Raw genomic sequence first — 13382 nt, forward strand, 5'->3', positions numbered from 1 at the left:
CTAGAGCAGTCTCTCATCACTCACTCCCTCTCCACTGAGAGAAGATCTGAGCCGCCTGCCTGCTTGCAGGGCTGCACCCTCACTCTGTGCAGACCTTCGAGGCCCTTCCAGCCTACATTTTCAGCTCCACCTCCCGCTGCTTCTTCCCGTGGCCTCGGGCCAGCCAGCCAGTCCTACTGAAAGGCTTCAGGCACACTCTTCTTGCACAACCTCCTGGCCTCTGCACATGGTTTCCTCTCTGTCTAGGATGTCCTTTCTCTTTCCTCATCCTCCGAGGCCCAGCTCAGATATATCGTCTGGGAAGCGCTCCTGGACCCTTATGAGCAGAAAGCACCCCTCCCTCCTCCACTTCCCATTAGCACAGGATTGATTCTGCTGGGACCCCTCTTAGCCAGGGATGCTAAGGCTGTTAGCTCTGCTCCCCACCCCCACCCTGACAAGCGGAGCACTGGTACTGTCAGTGTGTCCTCAGGACCCATCACAGGCCTCTGTAAGTGTCTGATGAATGAATGAAACTTCCTTCAGGTGCCACTTTAATCCTCCACTCCTGGAGTATCGGAGGCCTTCAGTGTCTTCATTCTCTGTAAGCCCTCCTCGTCTTCTGTCTGCTAAGCCCACGTGGTGCTGTGGGGGTGCCGTGCTCCCAGCCTGGTTGATGAGATAAGCTGTGTCCTGCAAAGACGGGCAATAAAGATAAAGTGAGCTTCCTTCTAGAGATGCAGTCATGAGCTTTACTGGAGCTCAGAGGAGGGGGGTCCATCCCAGCTGGGAGAGGGAGTGGAGGCCTTCTGTGTACCCCACCTGGACGAAGTTGTGGAAAATACTGACTCCCTAGACACTGCCATCATCACTGAACTGAATTTCCATTTCCCATCAGCTCTCAAGTGTGTTTATTATAATTGAAACTGCAGCTCGATTTTCGTGGAAAGCTCATTTCTCAGGAAAAGAAGAAACTATTGTCGAGCTTTATAGGACTCATATATACTAACTTTTTCATAAGAAACTAAAATTGGCAGGAAACATCACATTACGTGATTCCCCCTCCACCGCACTTACACACACCCGTCTCGGGCCATGCAAGTACCCACACCCACACTGGCACACTAACACCCGCTCAGGCGCACTCCGCAGCTGCTCAGAGACTCAGTCGTGAGGAGGGCAGCATGCTTGCCCAGGATAATTGTGGGAGATAAATCACATTTTCCCCCCTGAACTTTGGTGTGATATGTTGCCCTGTGTGTATATGATGTTTTCTGGTCAAGGAAAAGCAGACCCTAGAAGGACTTGGAAACTGCATCTGGAGAGCTGGAAAGAAACCTTGCATATGACATTTACCCACCAGCCCTCAAAAAAACCAAGAAGGAAAATCTGGATGTGAAATCATGACAAAAACGTGCTGAAGAAAATGAATAATCTCATGGATGTCACACAACATAAAATTCAATGATGCATTTGATCCTTGACTCTCTCCCACAATCTCTTCTTCACACCTCCAGTGACATGGGACTCATTTCCTGCCCAGCAGTGCCTTCCTCCATTGCATGGACACTTGCAGGGAGGTTGTGCCTCATGCCACCAGGACATCAGCCTCTTCTCATCTGCAGGGCACATATTTTCCCCAAAGAATAAGATCCAGTTTATGTGGATGGAAAAAAATATCTTTATATATAATCATTTTCAAATGTGGGGTTGTCATCAAAGTGCGATGTCATTAAGAATTTATCAAAGAGATTCTGTGTTGAGTTTGATGATAGAAATATTCCTTAATTTATTTTCCCCAAATTAAGATGAGCAACTTCTCTGAGAACTTTAGCCAGTGACAGGGTAGGCAAAGAATAGCCTGCTTTCTCATCTGTAGAATGCTTCTGCAAAGGATGCTGAAGACCTTGCTAGAAATGAACCTCTGAAAAATTCCTTTCTACTTTTGCCCTGCAGATTCTACCATCCAGTTCTTCAGCACAGATCAAGGACTAAATCGTTGTCATTTTTTTCGTTCTTTCACCATCTAACTCTTTCATGTTACTCTTCAGTCTCAAAAGGTGCTGGGACACCCATGCAGAAAATAGTTTGTGCTTTGAAATTTTCTTCAGGGCCCAGAATGGCTGAGGAATGTTAAGCTCCCAGGAACTGGCTGTGAGTAATCTCATTGAACAGCTGAAATGTCATTGTTTGGCATTGTAAAACCAGCTTCTCCATGAGATGTCAGAGAAATGCAAGTCAATCATCATCTCCTTCCCTTTCTCCAAGTAATCCCAATTTGGCTTTAAGCAATTCTTTGAATCTTGTATACTAATGAACATGGTACCTGCCTCCCTGCCCCTACAACTACCTGAGTGGTAAACTGCTGTTAACTAGGATCCAGAAATAGGTTTAGAGCTTATAACAACTTGTTTCAATTAAACTCTCCAATATTGGCCTGATTTCCTAGTTTATATCTTCTTTCATCACCAGATGTGTTTGGTACAAAATCTGGATTATAAACCTCCGTAAAACCAAATATACCATAGTCAGTTGTAATTGTAAAACATTGTTGAAGTTATTAGTGTAACAAACACCATGAGCAAAACCAGCAGACATCCCCAAGGCAGTAAATTGTGCCATCTCAGCTACCACAACAGAAAATATATATATATATCCGGGTATTCATTAGGTTTTTTTGATGTTGTGTGATGATGAAGTGTACCATTGTTCTTAGCAAATCCAGTTACCATAATGAGCTGGAATTTCCGGTGACTTCTAAACGGTGAATTTACAACAAGCGGCTCTTTCTGTGTTTTGGCTGTAGAACTGGTCTCTCCATACTTCAGCATCAAAACCACACTTGCAGCTCTGCTGGTTGGGATTCCAGCATGGTGCATAGTGTCACCACATAGTTCCCGCACTGGGGAATGAAGTACAGGTCTACCACCATCATTTTGGCTACCGGGTCTTTGCTGACTCTTTTCACTGGAGCCACCACTTTTCAGTCTGCCTGTTCACGTACAGCCCAGTAACATGAGTCCTTCCATCCCTGAGCTTTTCTGCTCACATTCCAAAATGGTGGCTACCAAATCTGTGAGCCAATGGAACGGGTCCAAATACTATCTCTTCACAGGTACAAACTGGACAAAATCATCTGTTTCTGAGACAGATTAAATCAAGGTCCAGGATATCTTCTAGAATTTCCTTGGAAACTGCTTCAAGATGTACTCTTGATTTGAAAAGAGTTGGAAAGGCAGTTGAAAAGATAGAGTTTTTCACTTACAAACATATTTTTCTTGAATAGAGTCAACAACACAATAATAAGATTTTCAGAGGGTAGAGTAGAGAAGTCAAGAGATGAGGCTAATTTAAGTTCTGTTTCACAACATCCCTGACCACGATTTGACTTTTTACTGGAATAAATGCATAAGGTTGGCACTTCCTTCAGGGACAGATTGCAACAGGCAGCAGATGATGGTGTGGTTGATCACACCCAAGGAGAGCAGACACAGCAGCTTGTAGCCTCTGGATTGAGCAGCAAAGCTGGAACCTACTTCTTTTTGTTTCTACCCTGGGTGGAAGTTTCTCCCAGGTCAGGCCAGCAACGGGGCCCAGCCACCACGACTTCCTTCTCCAGGCGCCCCTTCTTCTCCCATCGTCCATAATATCCGGGGCATCTGTAGCCCAATTCGGTAATTCCCTCTTCAGATGTGTCTTTTCTGTGATCCAGCCCTTCAGCAGAAGACCTCCTCTCAACAGTTATTTATTTTTATCTCTAAGCTCTCTAATTGATTCTCTTCTGTAACCACTGTTCTTATTTCATAATAGTTTGTCCTTGTTTCAAGGCTGTTATATGCTCCCTTTTCTCCCTGAGAACATGGAGTATTAGAGTCCTGACTGGCTCGTGTTCTTCACAGCTTCCTTGGGCGTACGTGCACTCCACTGTTGGCGTTGTTTCTCTTTTGGAGCATTGCCTTTCCTCAGATGTGTAGTGTTCCTTGCTTGTGTGTTTGCTTTTGAAATTGGAATCTCTCCCTCTTTCATCTGTTTTCTGCTTCTGTTTGTGCAGATTACTGGGGGTGGGGCAGTAGCTGCTCCTGAGACGTGCAGGTTTGAGGAAGAGGATGGGAGGAGTAGGATGTGCTGTCAGGCAGGGCATGTCAACAGCTGAGCTTAGTTTGGGGTGCCCCTGCCTGGACCTCCCAGGGTCAGCCACCTGGGCCTCTGCCCCATCTTTCGCTCTTGTACTCGGAGTGGAAGGTAATGGGAGATGGGCAGGGCTCCATGGCTGTTCAGCTCCAAAACTCCACCTATATCCCTGTCAGAGCCACACCTGCTCCTGGTTTCAACCACCCCTTTGCCTAATTTCTCTCCACAACTGAAGCCTCTGGCTTCAACTTCCCAGGCTTTCCCTTTGGCATTCCTCACTGATTCAGGTTCAGTGTCACTCACCATCTTTTGTTTGAGCATGACTGTTTTGGAACTGTCCACCATCATTTCTATGGATTTGCTGTAGGAAGGGGAATCTGGCTCAGGGAAAGAAGGGTTTGGGAGAAGGCACCGCCTTAGGTGGCAGGTGTATCGTGGTATCAGGGCCTTCTTTGTGGCCGTGCGATTGCTGGCTCCTTCTCTTATGGGTGCTTCTGTGGTTTCCTTGGAGATTCTCCACCTGGGGCCCCCAACTGCATGTAGGGCAGTGTCTGCTGTGGGTGACCACCCCTGACCATCAGCCCCCAGGGGTCCTCCTCTTTGCTCTGAGCTCGCAGCTGGCTCCTTTCTGTGGGATCCACATCTAACCCCAAGGGAAACCTGTACAGTGGCCCACATTGGGGGTGGACATACAACCTGTTTTAGAGCAATACCCCTCCACCCCATTCTGGGGCTGCTCCAGCCAGCTTTCAGTCTTTAGAATTTTCCAGATGAGAGACAGCCATCATTCCACATATCTCCAAAAGCCCCCAGAATACATACTGAGTTCTTGAAGTCTGTTCCCTGGGCTTCAAGGAGGGGACACACCCCTTTACTTCCATCCACAGGAGGATGGGGAGATGGCCTGTCTGGTACCCTGGCAACACTCCAAGGGAATTCTTCCTCTACAATCTCTCCCCGGTTAATCTGCAACTTCTCTTTTTCACTCTTGAAGTAGATAATGAGCTAATAGTTGAACAATGGGTTTCACAAACTTTCAGCCTGACCTGCCAAGCAAATTGACATCTACCGTAGTGGCTCAGCTTTGAGACACCAGCCAGAACTAAGCAGGAAGGGTCCCATTTTAATGTCCTGTTCCTTGAAAGTCTATAATTCTGCATTTTCTTCTGAACATACCTAATGGAATATATATTCATTGCCTCCCTTTCTTTTTTCAGGGAGAAAGAGGACCTAATGGCTCAGTTGGTGAAAAGGTAAAACAAGACAAAGAAAAGACTTTCTCCTCCTTCCTCCCCTCTCTCTGGGTTTAGTACAGTTGGACTGTTGGGCTGGGGTACTGAACGTATCAGTGTCGTGAAGTAGAGAGAAGCACATCTGGAAGGAACTGCTTGGGGAAGGCAGAGCAGCTGGAGCTGGAGGGGAGTCAATAAGCTGCCAAGTTTTCTCCTTTCTCACCCACTCCACCCAAGTGCATTCAGTGAGCGCCGTCAGCTTATCTCCAAGTGAAACATCACTTGGCAAGACCGCTGTCTCTGTACAATTAAGCAGCACGCATCAGAGAATCCATCCAACTAATAGTTCAAAGAATGCTTTTTCTGACTCAGGCATGAAAGTTATTCCTTCCATGAGTGAACCCAGGGCTGGAGAATCAGCCTGTCCTCTTTCTTACAGGGTGATCCCGGCAACAGAGGCTTACCAGGACCCCCTGGGAAAAACGGACAAGTTGGCACTCCTGGGGTCAGGGGACCCCCAGGGCCTCCTGGACCCCCTGGGCCCCCAGGCCCTGGATGTGCAACGGGACTTGGATTTGAGGTACTTTTCCCCCTTTCTGTGATTAAAAAGCAACGTGCTCCAAGGATTCCTGGAAAGACCAGCTAACTGAACGCGGGTCTGAGGGCCAAGGTGGTGCTGTTTCCTTACTGAGCCCCAGCTCCCAGCACCACACCCAGCACAAGTAGGATCTGAATCGGATCTGAAATCCTCATTCTTCTTCCTTCCCTAGGATACTGAAGGCTCTGGAAGCATCAGGCTGTTGCATGAACCCAGAATCTCTGGATCAACGGCTTCAAGTGTACGTTGACTTTTGAGGACTGTCATCTGGATTGAGGAAGCTGAGGGGTGCCATCCTGGCTCTGCGATTCTCAATAATTCACCCTCTCTGTGCTTCCAGCTTCCAGCCTTGCAGTGGGAGGCCATTGCTTTTTACAGCTTGCTTCTTTGAGGAGCAGCACAGAGGTTTTGCACAAAACATCTTGTGGGAAAACTTGAAAACCATCTTCATATCCCTCCCTCTCCAATCCTGTGCCATCAAGCATCTCTGCTTCATTGCTTTCTTCCTGTTGCCCCATTCAGGACTCACACTGCCCCATTTCAAAGCCCTGTCCTCCTGACAGGTGTCCCTTCCCGTTGCATCCAGCCCCGGGGAGGTGTGGTCCATCTTCTGCTCTGCTAACTGGTCTCAAGAGGACCAAACCCCAGGATCTCACTATCTTTGTCAAGTGGTACCTAGAGCTGAGCACACCAGTCCAGGAGGAGCAGAGCCTCACAGAGGGAAGCAGCACAGCCCCCTCCACGATTGAGTAGAAAGACCTTCCCCCATTCCCCAGAAGCAGAGGGCTCTGAGGTTCGAGGTTAAGAGGGGCACTCATCCTACGCTGGGAGAGGGCCTCTGGTCCTCTCACTCTCTCTGGGATGTTCTGTCCCCTTCTGACTCTGGAAGGGGAAGTTGCCCCTCATCTTTTGCTCCCATTATCTGAGACAAAATCCTTGGGGGAGCTTAGGGAGAAATGGTAAGATGGGAGGATAGATGGAGAGTGAGCCAAGTGAATAGAAAAAACCCAAAGCATACTTACTTGATTGTTTGTTTTACCAGGGTCCCAAAGGAGAAAAAGGAGACCAGGGACCTAAGGTGAGGTTATAAATCTGAGGAGGGGGTGAGAAAAATTCCCGGCCTGGTTCTAGAAGCATTATCACATACAGTGAATTTTTTTCCCCATTCTCACTGCTGTATCCAGGGCGACAGAGGGATGGATGGAGCCAGCATTGTAGGACCCCCTGGTCCCAGGGGGCCACCAGGGCACATCGAGGTCTTGTCTAGTGTGAGTATCACCATGTCAGAGTGTGGCCGTGTGTCTTCTGCCTTTGCTAAAGGGGAGAGAAAGTTGTCCACAACTCCAGTGCCTGCAGGGCTGCTGGTGATGTAGAAGGCATGTAGCTGGCATCAAGCATCAGAGTTTTCACCTCCCAGCATGGCCCACCTGTCTGTTCCTACCCAGTACACTATTGTCTCACATAACGCTTCTCTCTTCTGGTTGACAGCATTTGCAGTCAGGAGAATGAGTGTTAACAGAACTGTAACCAAGAAGCAAGGAATATAAGTGGGGGAAACAGGGAGGAAAGATGGTTTAGGATATGGGAAATCAAGGAAGACTTTCTGGAAGAAGTGTCTTTGAGCAGGAACTTGAAAGCTAAGAAGGATTTTACCAAGTAAGCCTGGATGACAGGACTTCCAGGATTCAGACGGTCAGGACTCTGAGCCGAAGCACAGAATAGAAAAACATGGGTGTGTCCAAGGCACAGCGAGCTGTCGGACCCCAGGTTGGGTGGAGAGTAATGGAAATTTGTAGAGCAGACTGGGTTATGGGCTGGGACCAGATCACAGTCCACTGAATATTAGAACATCACATTGTTGATGATAGTCGAAAAATTGTGGCCCTTCTGAGAGAAATGATGTCATGCTGGTAGATGACATCTACCAGACAAAAAGTCCCAAATAACTGGAAAAAACAATGATTAGTGTTTTTTCTTTTAAGTATGACTAAAAAATAGCAAGTGTAGGTAAAAGTGTGTTGAAAGAGATAATCTCATATGCTTTGTTGGAAATATAAATGGTACAGCCCCTTGACAGCAATCTGTTAGAACTAAAAATGTTCGTATCCAAAAATTCTACGTGGACCTACATGCTGTATGATTGAGTGAAAAAAGCAAGGTGAAGATTAATACATGCAACCTGATGTCATGGGTATAAAATAACCATGTGGACAAACACACACACACCCCAACCACACTTTTCTGTTGGCACGTATATTTTAAATATATAAATGTATCTTTAGAATTGTAAAAGAAAGAAGGCATTAATGTATTGTGCAATTTTAAGACTAATTGAAAGAGGACAGTGGTAAGGCGGCTTGGGGTTATGGTACGAGGAGTGGGAGGGTGTGTTGGAAGTGAGTTGGGGTCTTACCAGTGTCTGCCTGTGTCTGCCTTTGTCTGCCATGCAGGTGCTTCAGGTACAGCCTCACTGCCAGGAACAAGGAGGAACACAGGCCACCTTCTGTCTCACCATCAAATTTTTTTTCTCTTTTCAGTCTTTGGTCAACATCACGCATGGATTCATGAATCTCTCGGACATTCCCGAGCTGGTCGGGCCTCCGGTGTGTATCCACCGCTGCCCTAGAGTGAGGTTCCTGCCCAGACGCCCCCGTTGAAACTAGGTTGGGTTGGTTTGGAATCCTTTGTGCTCCTAAAGCACAGAGCTAGAGTGCAGTCAAAGTAGAATGGAAGAGAACTTTGCATTCCTGAGAAGTTGCTATCACATTAATTGGGTTGTGCAGGGAGATTTGTCCAGTGCAGTGGCAGCTTCCACTCTCATGCATCAGAAATATGTGTAATGGAAATCGTAGAATTATAGGTAACAAATTGATTGATGTCTGTATGGTGCTTTGGGTCTGCTTTAATTTACATGATCTCATTTCCCAGAATGGGAGGAGCCTAGAGAGACCTATCCTTGTGCTAATGGGTAAACTGGTGCATGAGGAGGAAATGTGACTGGTTTCAGTCTCTCTGGCCCCATGTAGAGATCAGGAACACACAAAGAAGCTACCTTATTTCTGCAAGTCCCCAGAGTCAGTCCATGGAAGGAAGCCTCCTCCTGCAGCCTGTGCAGTGAACCCCCATTGCATCTTCTACATCTGTTGACAGGTGGGGAGAGAGAAAAGAGCTCTGACCTTAGGCCTCCACCGCCATCTCTGCTACACACCACTCTGAGCTTCTGATCCTCTTCTCTGATAACACATCACCAGCTTTTGTGGTGGCTTATAAAAGGTGACGGGTGTGAAACTGCTTTGCAAACTGTGGCACTCTGTGTAAGCTGACATGGAGATTGAGACTTCTACTTCCACAGCTGTGCAAACCAGATGTCTGCTGGGGCCGCTGCCCCTGCAGTCCCCAGTGTGGCCTGAACCCCCGCCATCCATATCCTGGGGAGAATTCAGTGCCCTCCCCAAGGCTTCTGCAAATATCTGGGAGGTCCTTTTAGAGCTGATATCTCCTGCTGAGTGGCCTCTCTTGCTGGGTCGTTTCACTGTCTCTTCTGTGCTACATCCAGGGGGGATGTAGGGGATTTCTATTAAAATCACTCAAAACACCCAAATAGTCAAGCCCTAAAACAAACAAGCAAAAGTCATTTCACAGAGCCTCTTGGTCTTCCCCAAACTATTGGAGGCTTAGGGTGTTAGGTGGGTTGATTCTAAAGCAAAACACAGATAGCCTAAAATGTGAGGATCGGTGTCTCCATTTGAAGAGCCCTTGGGCCTTGTCTGCCCCCACCCCTCTCCCTCTTCCCCACCCAAGAATCCTCCTTCTTTCCCAACTCCCTGCCCTCCTCTTTGGCAAATCCAGGCCCTCAAGGTTCCCCTTCATCCCTAATGGAGGATTGATTTTCCTACTCAGCGGTAGTTCCCTCCCACCTGACCCTTATGCTTTCCTAGATATACACTATCTGTATATATCAGCCGTTTGTATCCATGGGTTCTGTGTCCACAGATTTAACCAGCCTTGGATAGGAAATATTGAAAAAAAATTTTAAGCCAAACTTGGATTTGTCACATGCTGGCAACTCTTTATATAGCATCTACATTATATTAGGTATTATAAGTAATCGAGAGATGATTTAAATTATACAGAGGATGTATGTAGGCTATGTGCAACCATTATGCCATTTTATATAAAAACAACTTGAGCATCTGCAGATTTTGGTACCCGTGGAGGTCCTGGAACCAATATCCCTCAGATTCTGAGGGATGACTGGCAATATATTGAGAAACTTGTCATCCAGTTATCTCTTTCTGTATATATAGTCATAAAACTCTAATGCTTTAATAGGTATGTGGGTATCTGGGCTTGCAGAAAGAAGAGTCCTGGCCCCATGTGCTCTTACTGAGGGAAAAGAACTGAGTCTCACCAAGTGCCCCCACTTCCACCCCCAAACACCCCAGCCCACCTTTTGGGCCCACTCCTCTAAGCGTAGGGAACTGGTTTTCTGAGACTATTTGTTGAGATCGAGTGTTTCATTCATTCCCCCAGAGGTTTCAGATGCTGAGCGATTTCATGGAGGAGAAGGCTTGGACTTAAAAGTGCCGAGAGTCCTGGCTCGGGAGAGGGGGATCTCCAGGCTCCTGGGCACGGTTTCTGGCTCTGTGCTAACTAGTTGTGGGACTGCAGGACTGCATGGTTCCTTCCCTCCTGGATCTCGGCATTCTCCCCTGCAAAATGGATCATGAGCCCCACTTTGTGGTCCTGGAGGGAGTGGGCCCCTGAGGTGTGGTGTTCTTGCTGATTGGAAAATGCAGCTCATGACCCACCTGCTTTCTCTTTGCTGTGTCACAGGGCCCTGAGGGCATGCCTGGGCTGCCAGGATTTCCAGTAAGTACCGCAATAGCCATCTTCCTCTGTGCCCTGTGGCTGTGTGCATTCTGTTCCTTCTGCCTGGAATGCTGTTCCTCTCCATCTCCACAACTGAGCTCTAGCACTGTCTTGCTCATGTAGTAGCCTTTCCTCATTCCCCCATCTGGAGTGATGCTTCCCTCCTCGGAGTCCCACAGGGCTTTCCTTTCACCTCTGCTGTCATTCTTTTCTGCCTTGAGTAACAGTTACTTCTGCCCTTATCCTTTTTTCCTCGACTGTACTGTGACCAGCTTGCAGAGGGTCGGGTCTTGCTCATCTCTTTCTAGCCCAGGGCCAGCTGAAGCCACAGTGGAAGCCAGTGTTTGGCTTCCAGTGAATGCGAGTGGCTGAGTCAAGCATTTCAAGTAGATACAGCCCAATTAGATAAAGTTCCTAGAGACTTGGTGGCAATGGAAGATGGAGAGAAGGGAATCATAGCCTGGAAGTCCAATAATTAATAATCTGTGTGTAGTCACACTATGGGGCTTCCACCTTGGAAGGTGAAAATGCATTTCTGTGTGGAAAATGATCAGTTTTGTCTAAAAGGTTGAACCTGTGCTGAAGCCCAAGGCTCCAGAGTGAAATCTGCAGTTTCTCTGAGACATTGCATCTCTCAGAGGCCTAATGCCTAGGATAAATGAAGGAAATTTATCAAAAACACACAGAAATTTGTCCTTGATGGGGGAATTAAAAGTAATTTTTTTCAATTTTTTAATACTTTTCTGAACTTTTGCACTTTCTGAAAAGAGTATATCCTGTTTTGACACTAAAACTACACAGAAACTAGACATTAAAAACGGAGGAGGAAGGTGGCAGCCATGGAGAAGCCATCTTAGTTAGGAGAAGAAAAAGCCGGGGCTCTGAGCTCCAGCCCCAGCTTGGCTGTACCCAGACCAGGCCATGTTGAGGTGCATTTTCCTGTAAGTGAGTGGTTCTGTGTTCCCAAGGGAGCCCCAGGCTCCTCAGAAGAGCCTTCAGGGCCACTTTAACAGTAAGGAGGGGGCCGAATAAGCAGGATCCAGACCACTGACGAGGCTCTGTTTGACCTGGTTTATACATTGGGCTTTTGTGTAAGATTTTACTTAAAAAAAGAATGAAAAGAGTTTCATAGCTAAAAAAAGAATAACAAATATTTGAAGGCCATTGCGTTAACCCAGAAGATAGGGACATGTGAGAGCTAGATAGCAATAAAGTGTTGAGACCCTTTTTTGGAGCAGATGTCTGGCTGTGTGAATCACTGTCACAGATACTAAGTGCCTGTTGGAGTTGAGACGAGGTCCCCTCTGACCGGGTGTGCAGACCTGTTCTGCAGAGGGGATGACATGAGCAGAAGTGCAGAGGCAGCGGTGGGTGGGGATGGGTTGCAGGAATGCTGAAGGGAAAGGCTCGCCCCCGCCCCCCGGGGGAGGGAGGGGAGTGGAAAAAGAGGTCCTGAGGCAGGCTGGGGTCCGTTTGGGTGTCAGGCTAGGGGATTTGGTTCCCATCCCATAAGTAGTGGGGAGCCAGGGAGGGATTGGGAGTCATGGAGGGTGAATGATAAGGGAGGCAGCTGTAGGATGGCCCTGAGGACCTATGGGTGAGCAGAGGCAGCAGGACCAGGCTGTTTCAGTGGTGCCAGTTGGAGGAAACCACAGGGCAGAGAGGAATGTGGCCTCCGGGCCTCCTAATACTCGACTCTGTCTTCTTTCCACCAGATTACAATTTCTAGACCACTTGAAATCAGGAAAACATTATGACTGATTGTGACTTCCACCTGCCAGGGGAATTGCAAAGTCTTCTAGTTTTGGGGGGAAAAAAAACACTCCATTTGGTTAAAGCATTTTAATATTAGCAAACAACTAAATATCCTCAAATGATTCCTTCCAGGGTCCCAGAGGACCAAAAGGTGACACTGGTGTGCCTGGATTTCCGGGACTAAAAGGAGAACAGGTAAGAGGGGCCTGGGTATCTGGGTGGGATCGTGCCCTTGAATTTGCTAAATATTTCAAATGGGCTGAGAGTAGCTATCATTTTTTTTTAATTTGATCTATAATTCACATACATGTCATAAAATCCATCGTTTTAAATTGTGAAATTCAGTGATTTTTAGTATATTCATGAAGTTGTGCAGCCATCACCACTATCGAATTCTAGAACATGCCCAAAGAACCTCTCTGTCTGGTAGCAGTCACTCCCCAGCTGTGCACTTTCATGACCTCAGGGTTCCTCCGGGTGAAGGTGGGGTGGGTAGAGAAATAGATTTTCATCATCATTTGGAAAGGGAACTCAATCAACCCTCCCTGAATGCTGTTCCCACATGTGCTGTGCTTTGTCTCGCCACCTGCGGGGCCCTTCCATGACAGTGTGCCCTCCCTGAGGGCGGCTGCGTCCACTTCCTTTACTGTAGCTCCTTAGCACTGAGCCGGGTGCACAAATGACACTCAGAACATTTGTTGGGTGAAAGAATGTATAAGTAATGAGTATAATGAATGCTAATGTTTAGAAATTATTATGTTATTAAATTATTATTATTATTGTTGTTATTATTATTATAAGAAGTCGGGGCATTC

The 13382-nt window shown here is 47.2% G+C and overlaps 1 protein-coding gene across 1 annotated transcript in view; it reads left to right on the plus strand.

The window, feature by feature from the left end:
- COL15A1 (collagen type XV alpha 1 chain) overlaps positions 1–13382 on the plus strand; it is a 96628-nt gene that overhangs the window by 58291 nt on the left and 24955 nt on the right. The window contains 8 exon segments of the mRNA XM_032478063.1: positions 5328–5363; positions 5782–5922; positions 6113–6181; positions 6983–7018; positions 7125–7208; positions 8478–8543; positions 10777–10812; positions 12700–12762. Of these exon segments, the coding sequence (XP_032333954.1) occupies positions 5328–5363; positions 5782–5922; positions 6113–6181; positions 6983–7018; positions 7125–7208; positions 8478–8543; positions 10777–10812; positions 12700–12762 (531 nt within the window).

The sequence above is a fragment of the Camelus ferus genome, chromosome 4, assembly GCF_009834535.1.
Source record: "Camelus ferus isolate YT-003-E chromosome 4, BCGSAC_Cfer_1.0, whole genome shotgun sequence".
In the NCBI taxonomy this organism is placed as follows: domain Eukaryota; kingdom Metazoa; phylum Chordata; class Mammalia; order Artiodactyla; family Camelidae; genus Camelus; species Camelus ferus.